General features: G+C 37.9%; 1 protein-coding gene and 1 long non-coding RNA gene across 3 annotated transcripts; one reads left to right on the top strand and one right to left on the bottom strand.

Annotated features, from left to right (window-relative positions):
• Positions 1 to 1638: 1638 nt before the first annotated feature.
• LOC134080096 (uncharacterized) lies at positions 1639 to 3433 on the top strand. Its single transcript, XR_009939164.1, has 5 exons — positions 1639 to 1698; positions 1786 to 1860; positions 2372 to 2554; positions 3045 to 3144; positions 3270 to 3433. It is a non-coding gene; the product is annotated as an uncharacterized LOC134080096 (long non-coding RNA).
• Positions 2546 to 8704, bottom strand: LOC134080095 (zinc finger protein-like 1). Of its 2 annotated transcripts, none has more exons than XM_062536332.1 (8): positions 8582 to 8704; positions 8085 to 8201; positions 7873 to 7984; positions 7063 to 7256; positions 6723 to 6798; positions 5443 to 5640; positions 5162 to 5282; positions 2546 to 4949 (listed from the first exon to the last, which is right to left on the bottom strand). In XM_062536332.1, the coding sequence occupies exons 2-8, from the start codon at positions 8184 to 8186 to the stop codon at positions 4763 to 4765; spliced, it is 990 nt and encodes a 329-aa protein (XP_062392316.1). In that variant the 5' UTR covers positions 8187 to 8201; positions 8582 to 8704; the 3' UTR covers positions 2546 to 4762. The 2 variants fall into 2 exon arrangements, with proteins under 2 accessions (XP_062392316.1, XP_062392317.1); XM_062536333.1 differs by having other exon boundaries at positions 8085 to 8189; positions 8582 to 8694.
• Between the last annotated feature and the right edge of the window lie 2264 nt (positions 8705 to 10968).

The raw sequence follows: 10968 nt of genomic DNA, 5'->3' as shown, positions 1-10968 counted from the left end.
GTTATAATGGCATTTATTTATTTTACATTAGGATGTTGTTTATTGAGATTGCATTGCCATTATTGTTCATTGCCATTATTGTTCATTACTGTCAATTCCCTTAAATAGTTTACCAACCTTTTACATTTTTACTATTGTAGCCTACTTAGAGCGTCTGCTATATCTTATAACCAACCACAACTCATATGTGTACAAATCAAATAACTTTATTATAGTCAATAGTTTCTGGGAGCTTTCAAAGAAAAAAAAATAGAAATGGCAATCGTAAATTCAAGAAATGTATGGAACGAATTCAGCACGGTGCGGCCGGTGTTATACGGTAACTGGCTTCCCGTGTCAACTTGCTTCCTTGATGACGTTCCACGATTGATGACGTTTCTTCGACAGATGTGGCACCTTGATTTGTCAACTTTCTGATATAAACGGGAGACGAACGAATACAAATATGCATGACATCTTTAAATGTCAAAATTGGTTGTAGTAGGCTACGAGCACTGGATCATGAATATGCCATCGAAAAATTATTACCTAAATAAAGTCATAACTCCACGTGAGATTCGAACCAGCAACAAACTAGGTAGCAAGATTGTCAGTCTACCACTCATCTAGTCACGCCACGAACCATCTGTAGAATAACTGTGACGTGTAGGGAACTTGAATTCCTCCATTTATATTATGATTGTAGCAAGTTAACACGCCTGATCATGTTATCTTGCTACCGAGTTATCTTGCTACCGTTGCCCAAGCCATTTCGTAGGCCTTCTAAGTTGGTTATCATGGTTAAGTTTTACAAACGTTTCAGTAACTTCTAGGCTATGGCCACCTCTACCTGTCTGTAGCAGAGACACATGAACGCCAGCAAATAAATAGGCTAAAATAAAAATATGTTGTCTAATTTTGTATCCTTTTGTCCAGCCTAGACTATCCTTTTAAGAATGCAGTTCATGAAACACGGACATTGAAATGCAATGGGCAGAAGAAGTCTAACGTCTCCATATTTTACGCAACATTTACGCACAAGGATAGTCAAAACTCAGTAAACACGTAGGCTTATAGGGTATTAACGATAACGTTGCTGACATGTAAACATGGATTTGGTAGATGTTTTACAATAGCCTACTTCATTTCTCTACTTAAAAGGATAAATGGCTTGGGTTAATGGCTTGGGCAACGGTAGCAAGATAACTCGGTAGCAAGATAACATGATCAGGCGTGTTAACTTGCTACAATCATGATATACTTGGTATAAGTCAAGTACCCTAAACGTCACAAATCACATAAGAGTGTTTGTGGCGTGAATAGATGAGCAACAGCCTGTCAATCTTGCAGCCTTGTTTATTGCTGGTTCGACTCCCACGTGGAGTTATAATTACTTTATTTAGGTATTAATTTTTCGATGGCATATTCATGATCCAGTGCACGTAGCCTACTACAACCAATTTTGACATTTAAAGATGTCATGCATATTTGTATTCGTTCGTCTCCCGTTTTCAAATCAAATAACTTTATTATAGTCAATAGTTTCTGGGAGCTTTCAAAGAAAAAAAAATAGAAATGGCAATCGTAAATTCAAGAAATGTATGGAACGAATTCAGCACGGTGCGGCCGGTGATTATGACGCGGACACTGTGATCCAAAAATAGATTGAAGGAGCTGCAACCAAAACTCAGCTTTGATGCTCGGATTTAACATTTAAAGGTAAGCCAGAAAATCGATATTCTCGAAGTCTAACTTGTGTACGAATATACTGATTGTAATAGCAACCCGTTTAATTTAATGTCCTAGGGTGAGATGAGTCATCAGAAGCAAGTCGTAATAGATAACACGGCAGGTGACGATGAGGACACATTTTTTGAGCACGTATGTGAAGGTTTTATCGTTCATTTACGATCCATAAAACACTTGCTAGGCTGGAAGAAAGCCAAATATACCCCGCCCACAACATTTGATGTTCTGATTCTATGAATCGATACGAATTCGAGTCTGATTTTGCTGTTAAAAAATAATTAGGCCTAAAAACTGAAACTTGTATGACAGTGGCAGGCAAAATCAGGGGTCACCTCACATCATAAAATAACTGGGAAGCCGGGCATGGCAATTGCATTTGTTTGTTTTAATTGTAAAAAAAAAAAAAAAAAAGTAATCTATGCCAAAGTACACAAAGAAACACAGGACATCATATCTTATCCTTGTGGTCTCATCATAGCATTGCATCAAACAGAAGCGCATCCATCCTATATATATATATATTACCACAATAAGAAAATAAAAAATAAATTAAAAAAGTTAATAATAACGACAGTAATAATAATATTTTAAGGCATATGAAATGTGAGGTTTCTACTATTGACCACAATGCTTTCGCTTACAGGAGCAGACATCGATGTTTATGACATGGGTACTGTCAACCACTCTGACCAAGAAAAAACTGTACTACTTCCTGTCAGTGCTAGCCTGCCTATTCCAGGCGGCCATGCTGGCATCAGATATTGTGTATCACTTTCATTTAAAAAACCATCGCTTCCCCAGCCACAAGCACACAGAGGGCATACTGGTAAAAACTCTGCATAACCTTTCAAACTGGATATGATGATTCATGATACATTTTGTTTAATATGCACTTAGTCTTTTGAGCGTTTGTTATGTGTTATGGTTTGTATAATAGTATTGTTTTGTTATAATTTGTCCATTGATAGAATTTGACATTTATTTTGCTATTGTCCTTAAATTTAGCCATACCATGCCATAGTTAGGCTATTGTTATTATATGATTAATTGAGTGACTTATTTGATTGCTATTCTCATCTTCATTGTTTCTTTCTCATTAGGTTAGTGCTTAAAATGATTGTTTTATACAGTTTTACAGTAATATTGCTGTTCTCCCTATTTTGTAATTGTTCACTGTTAATTTTATTTGTATTGTTATTTATTTGTATGTCGCTTTGGACAAAGGCGTCTGCTAAATAACCATAATAAGACATTATGACCATTCACACATGTAGGCAACTCTAAGTATCATTCACGCTCATATTATCCCCTTACAGATTATCCAGGTTGTGACTTTCTACTGGTCATTACTAGCCTCAGTGTACTCCCTTCAAGCAGGAAATCGCAGAATGGGCTACTTATCTTTGGCATCAGTCCGTGAGTTTCGCATTCCAAGTCAAGTATTGCTCACTTTTTATTTTCATGAAGGTCGTTTTTTTTTACCACATGATGCAACATGGCTCTGAAGTGATCTCCCAACTCTTCTCCTCTCCATCCTCTAGTTCTTAACCTAAGCGTTTTTTGCCTCCGGTTCGGTTATGAGTTCATCATGATGAGGTTCAGAGCAGAGGAATACTGAGACGAACTGGCTCGGAGGACTATTATAGGACTGCCTGGTCAACTCTCTGAATCCATGCAAGCCACAATCACTGTCCACACAGTCACAATAAACATCTACACCCAAGGCACTGTGCACATTCTTTTTCCATGCTCAAGTCAAACTTATCAAATAAATTGTTTCTGGATTGATAACTCCATTGACTTAAAAAATGTAAGTATAACTTTCATATTTAAAAAGGTCATTATTTAATAGTCAGAAATGTAAATAAAGCAGTCAGTAAGCTGAGGCTCAGCTGCTTTACAAATGTTGTCACTGTACAGATGAGTTGTTCCTCTATAAGAAACATTTTGCAACAACAGCAAAATATTTTTGTTGGTTTTCTTTTACAATTTAATTTGTTGAATGTATGAAGGGTCAAAATCTGCTGGAACAAATTAATAACCGTTTATACATTTTCAATGTCCAACTATCAAAAAAAGAAAAACGAAGATAGTGTTACAGCTCTATAAAGTGTATTTCCAGTTTTCTTTCCATAAGCAAATTAAAAATAAAACATAAGTTAAATTAAATCACTGAGGAAGATCTAATGTATGGCCTTTTATACTCATTGGGGCAAGCACAAATAAAAGCCATTCAGTCTCATTTTAATGTCCTTGTGTATGGTTACACAAAACAAGATTGTGTTTGTTGCATATACTCTGAAATAAGTTATACATCATATCAAATACCATTTATACTGGGCATAAAACCAAAGCTCTTGGTTAATTGTGGTCAGTGTACAGGAAATGAAATTTAGCAATGGATACTGCTGTGTAAATATTACATGTATTTTCCCATGTGATGAGTCAGCTGGGGAAAATATTGTCTTATATTTCCAAGAATTGAATCTAAGTAAGAAGCAAGGAAAAAAAAAAGAAAGAAAGAAAAAAAAACACACTGAAGGCAACCCAAACCTCAACAGGCATAAAATAGAGTGCTGTACAGCACAGTCAGGGTCTAAAAGGGGGGGGTCTACAAGTACTGCATGTGAAAAATATATGATATATTAAACTATATTGACCAGAAAAGACATTGCTAAACCAATCATCTTCTGTAAATTAAATCTCCGTGTGTACAGCACACATAATCCAATAAGGGGTAGTGTGGAGACGTTAAGTTGTTGCAAAACATGAAAAGGTGCAGAAAATATTGGTACACACATCGATAAATATATGTCTGCAAAGTCTGTGGAGGCAGTGCTGTGCTCTCACCGTGTCCTGGCCGGGCTCTATATTCCCCACGTACAGTCCAGGGACAGAGGGTACTGCTCAGCTGGTCCCGCCACAAAATGAAGAAAGAACTCGGAAGAACACCTACGGCCGTCCACCACGCGTGACTCCTGACCGCTGCGCTGAGCTGAGTGGAGCGGAAGAGGAGAGCTGAAAGAAGAGAGAGTCACATGGGGCCCACGCGAATGTTGGGGTTGAACATGGGATCCAGGTTGGGGTCTGAATCTGCAGAGGCGCGACCCAGTTTGGCCATGATGATGATGAGGGTGAAGAATCCGATGACCCCCAACACCAATAGCAGGAAGATCCTCTGCTTCAGAGTCAAGGCCTTCCTCTTCCCACCTGTGCGATTCCTAGCAAGAAATAAAATATATTTGTTCACACACACACACACACACATACGGTATATATGCTCAAACAGTATAAACGTGAAAGGTTTTAGGTCCTAGGGAGCCTATACAATGTGACTATCAAATTTAGACCAGCAATGAATTACCTAATCACCTTTTTAAAACAATGGGTTTTTAAAACAACTTGAAAGCGTTACCTCAACATAGAGACTTACTTGAGAATCTGCGCAAACCAACTCAGAGTTGGGCGCCGCCGATACTTATCATCATCAATGTCAATCTGAGTCACAGTGGTTCCGGACTCTCTTGTGTCATATATCTTTCTCGGAGATGAAGCTAAGCACACATAAATCATTTTAAATTATTTTTTTTAAATCAAATTAAACAATACACTAATATAGTTTGGATTACAGAAACTATGAAGATGTATTTGCTTACAATTTATCAAAATAATATATAGCTGTCCGTCACAACAGGATATAAAGGGCAGATTTACCTGAACTTATTGTAACTGAGTCATTGGTAGTTGCAGCAATCATATTAACGACTGAGTGGTCCTCTGTAGTAAGTCTTCCATTGTTGTGACTGACTGCTTCATCCTCTAGCTGGACTGAGGTGGGGGTTGGGTCAGGACTGTACGTGTGCGTGGGATAAACTGTCTCAGCATAGGATACTGTGGGCTCCACTACTGGCGCTAGTATGAAAACGAGACAGGACACAGTGCATGTTCAGACAGAGAAAGCAGACCAGATGCTACTATACCCTTGTGCTACTGAATGAGCAGGGAAGGAACAGTCTGAGACAAATTGAGACCAATGTTGTGGACACTCATGCGGACAAACCTTTTATTTTAAAAAAACAAACAAACAAAAAAACAATCTACACACCTGAGGCTTATTATAGTCGTTCAAAATATATATAATTAAAAAACATACAGTACATAAGCTTAGGTTTGACAGGAACTTCAATCAACCAGACAAGAGAAACAGCTTGTGTAACCTCCCTCCCTTCCACCTCTTACATCAATAGTGGCACAGTGACTTAGTGCTATGTTTGGCACGCATTATCCCTCTGCATATTAAATAGGATAATGCTCACCTGCAGCGGTGGTTGCGTGCAGTACTACACAATACAATACAGCGTGTAACAGCAGCATTATGGAGCTCATGAATAGCCTGGACAGTGGCTGTGCTTGTTTTGTCCATTTCAGGAGCATACCCGTAATTTCCCTGACTATTAGCCGCGGCTTATTGATTGATTTGACAAAATTTCATCAGCTATGAGGTTAATACAGGGGGGCAGTTAATATGGTGTTAATATGGTTTTGTTTCTTTTAACTTGCATAAAACACTGTCGTGCGGCTTATACACAATGCGGCTTATATGTGGGAAATTGCTGTATTGTCCCCTTAGAATTATAAGGTTCTAACTGATATTTTTGTCAAAATTGAGTTATTGACATTCTTATTCCGTGGCACCTTAAGAAGGCCAGGTGAGGCATTTCTTGTAGTTGTATGCATTTTTGGACATTATATCTCTAGAGGTTTGTTCCGCTTATCAGTACAACTCTTATGAAATTCTATGAGTTTGAAGCTCAATATCTCAGAACATCTCTGAACATAGACAGAACCTTATACGATATTTCAAAGCCCACATTCAAACTTTTTCCTTACAAAACATAATAAGGTTTAAACAGACAAGCATTTCACACCTTGGAGAAATGTAGCACAGGCTATACAAGAAGACAACAAGCTAAAAACACACACAAGTCACTTACTGTCAAACGTGGACCAGTCATTGTAGTCTGTAACATCATGTGTAGTGCTCTCTTGTGTCTCTGGAGCCTCTTCAATCTTGAAGAAGCACAAACACAGAACACGAGTCATCATCACTCATGCTTAATATATAAATTGGACCTACACCTCAGAATCACATTGTCACTGGTGTGAAAGTTGAGAGATAATACATTTTACATTTCTGCTGACTTTGTTTTTGCTGTACAACACTATTTATCAATGACCTTACATCACATTTTTAATAACATATTAATAACATTATAAATAAATAACATATTAATTTCCTAATAAAACAATACAATGTCCACTCTTGCTGCCTACCAGTGGCAGGCCCAGTCCAGCTCTGGCCCAGTTGACAGAGGAGAGCTGCTCCCTCAGAGTGTCTGCGATTGGACTGGCCAGATTAGAGGGTGGGAACACCGGACCTTGACAGGAGGGGCACTGGTAGCCGGCAGGCGCCGTATACAGAGGCAGCCGGGCCGCCAGGTCATTTAGACATGACCAGTGAAACAAATCTGAAATTGAGACGAAAAAAAGCTGCAGACCGGCGAGAAAAACACTCTACTCCAACACTCCCACATATGGAGCATTTCAAATTGATTTGAATATATTTCACAATTCAATATTAATATTATGACAAAATACTAAACGGAAATATGAAGAACTAGAATAAGGCGACAAAGGCAAAGAATGTTAACATATAGGCGTCGCCTACAAAGGAATTTGGTTCTATTCATGGCTCTCCTGAAGACAATGGTGTAAGACAAAAGTGTTATACACAGACATATTCAACAACAGACCAAGAGTGTAGAGTTTACAGACACAAGCATGATACATAAAATACCCACTCATCTTGCATGAAGAGTGAATAGTGAATGTGCATTTTGAATCTTTCTGCAGTACAATTGATGAGCACAATACAAGTGCTCGTTAGCTTGAGTGCATGTGAGTAGATACTGCTTGTGTGTCAACTGTCAACTGGTTTTGGCTAAGCTCTGTAGCAACTGCTGGTTGGAAGAGGTTGTGTATAATACATTACTTTAATCCTTGATCATTTGCAAAAAAAAACCCAATAATGACAGGAAAATACCAAGGACTCCTCATTAGTCGATAAATGATCACTGATCTTACCATAACAAACCAGTCTCACGGTGTCCTGTGCGTTGAGTGGATTGTTGCACAGGGAGCAGTTGGGGTTGTAGTCGCTATCCTGTAGCCATTGTAGGTATGACTGAACTATACACTAGTAACAACACAAGGGGGGAAAGGAGTCATTATGAATCCACTTCAGGTACAAATTATTTACTTTAATAGGGGGCTACTAAAACGCATCTTTCACCGACCTTATTGTGATTAGACACAAGACAGTGTTCACAGACGTTGACACGATGTTCAAAACAGAATAGGTTGGTCACCTTCCTTTTGGGACACTTGCAGAGACCCATGACCTGTCGTTAAAGCTAATTAGAGACAATTCGGTTACTGCTGAGACAGGTTATAGGAGGGGCAACCTATGGGGGCAACAGAGATAGCCTGCAACCTAGCTAACAATACAGAATTGCTTTCAAACTTGCAGCCATCTGGACGAGATAGATTAGTAACTACGTCATGTCTGCCCCAACGCTATGACCGACAGCGATTCATGAACACCAATCATATTAATATTATTGATATTTAACTTTAGAGTACATGCAAATGCCTTAACACACAGGATAACTTTGTTAGCTATAGCTATTTAGCAAGCCCAACTAGCTACCTAGGATAGCTAATGTTAACTGCATATATTAGGAAAGAAATATGTCAACGTGGAATAATGGCCTAAAACACTGATTTTCGGTACCAGAGGAATGTAGGGTCTCCGTTGATCCCGAGCAATTCCCCGTAATACAAACACTGTCTTAATCCAGTATGTACCAGTTGTACGGAACTAGCTTGTAGGCATTTTCGCATATTTTGCCACGTCTCTTCCGCTATTGTCGCATGTCAATGACGCAACCAACACAAAGGGGTGTTTCCTTTACTGTTTATGGTCTGTCATCTGTCTCACTTGTTGAATTATGTTTTCTAAAAAAGATATTATCTGTTATTTCACCCATGAAGACAAAGCTACTGACTTTCTTACTAACTTTTTAATTCTTTCATGCAAGTTTTTTTATCCATAAACACAGATCACTTAAAACCAAACCAAAACTGAATGTATTCTTAATAGAATTTCAATTTCTCCTGAAATCTCTAAAAATGGTAAAAGATAAAAAGAATGTACTGCTTCTTGAATACTATGACAATCTAATGTCTCAATGACAATTTAATCTTTGTGCCTCCCCTTCAGTTAAGATTGTGTAACTTTATGACCCTTGCATATCTTTTTTATTGTTATTTTTATTATTTTATTATTATTTATCTCTGTTTCTTGTATGTGTGTATTTTTATTTATTACATGTTATTTGTTGATGATTTGAATGTATTATTAATTATTTTGGTATTGATTGTATCAGATTTCTACACTTGTATTTGCACCATCTTTACAATAAAAAAAAAAATACTGTTTATGGTTTATTGACAGGTCTCTAAGGAAAGATATCAAAGTCCTACAACTATCAAGGACACTTTTTAATGCAAGTGGAGTTTGCTAAGGGGTAATATGCTCTCACAACTACTTACTCATATGACCTAATTTTCTGGTAGGCCTACTGTTGTGGGTGGTTTATGCTTCTCAGAGCATCACAATATTTATAGAAATATCAGAGCTTTATTCCAGAATATTATCGTTACTATACCTTTTCCCCTGATTTTATGATTGATGATCTTAATGTCTATATTGACACAATAAAGTAGCCTAGGCTACTTTACACATTCTGAAAACTGCAGGACTGTTGAGTTTGTTGGTTTCCCCCCCTAGTAGGCCTACCTACCTGTATCAGTAGGCTACTTCTGTAGGCTACATAGTGTGTGTGTGTGTGTGTGTGTGTTCATAGCCTTTATCTTGTATTTGGGTTAATGAACGTGTCTGTAAAAAAGTAGCCTACAAATGCTATGCTATTATGTAGCATTAATAAAAGGACCTATGATAAGACTTTTAAAAATCTGTATTGATAGAGAAGAGTTTTCATTTTATTGTCAACCATGTGAGCCGTGGGCCTACAGGCCTTGCACTTCACACAAAAATGTCATGCACACATAGTGTATATGAACACACCAAATGGGCAAACACAGAGCAAGGGTTTTGAAGATCTACAATATTTGATCATCAACATCCCAAAAGAAGCAGCATCAGGCAAACAGACCATCAGACAAAGGCACACAACACGACTGGCATGCAACGACAACCGTCTGGTCCTCTGCTACTCTGCAGACGGCAGAGCATCTGTGTTTTTAAGCAGCATGGGACCTATGCAAACTGCATTTCGCTGTCTTTGTCCTTGTACTCGTGTAATTGCGCACAATTACAATAAAGTTGAATCTAGTCTCATCTGATCTAATCTGAATAATTAACAGAGAAAATGAGAAATCTTGGGGTAATATTATTTCAGACACTTTTTTATCATTGCCTTTCCTGAATCCTTCTCTAGCCTTTCCCTATATTATGTGTTAGACAAGTGCTTTATGATTTATTTAATGAAATTATTCATGGAAAAAAATATTTATTTTCTTTTGTTTTTAAAGAGTGTTGCACTCTCATGTTTGCTACAATAGTCTGTGTCCTGTCGTCTGGGTTATGTAATCACACGAGTGTGTTTAGACATGAGGTTGCCAACCTGTCTGAGTGGAAGAGGAGCATAACCTTCCACTCTCTCTAGAGGGTCACGCTAGTGCAGTGGTGGCATTGATTTGTGGGGGAGTCCACTGGTCTGTCGCACCATTCAGAGTTCTTTTCAATTATTATACCGCGTATCAACATTTTAATGTTTGTCAATGCTTATTTAGATTTTTAAGTGTCAAAATGATTAGTGTTTATCAGTAGAATTAGTGTAGCTTTTTTTTAGTGGTATACTGTAGCTGTTGTCAGAAGCGTAATTTGCATGTGTGTGACTATGGTTGAACCTGTCATACTTATTGGAATTCAATGAAACACACAATTATTCCATCTCCATTATGAGCTATCATGAACTACTGCGTTGACATAATAGGGGCACAGAGGTCAATAGTGAACACGTGTCCAGTACACGAATAAGCCTCCAAGCATCGGAAATAATGCAAAGATTTTTTAAAAATTTTTTTAAAGCTGCT

The sequence above is a fragment of the Sardina pilchardus genome, chromosome 5 (assembly GCF_963854185.1).
Source record: "Sardina pilchardus chromosome 5, fSarPil1.1, whole genome shotgun sequence".
NCBI classification, from domain to species: domain Eukaryota; kingdom Metazoa; phylum Chordata; class Actinopteri; order Clupeiformes; family Clupeidae; genus Sardina; species Sardina pilchardus.
Note: the sequence above shows the minus strand (reverse complement) of the source record. Positions and strands in the feature narration are given on the sequence as shown.

Coding starts and splice junctions, on each gene's coding strand:
- LOC134080095 (XM_062536332.1), bottom strand. CDS start 8,186: ATGGGTCTCTGCAAGTGTCCCAAAAGGAAGGTGACCAACCTATTCTGT. Junction 7,257..7,872: donor CGTGAGACTGGTTTGTTATG/GTAAGATCAGTG, acceptor TCTCAATTTCAG/ATTTGTTTCACTGGTCATGT. Junction 4,950..5,161: donor TGGTTTGCGCAGATTCTCAA/GTAAGTCTCTAT, acceptor ATTTCTTGCTAG/GAATCGCACAGGTGGGAAGA.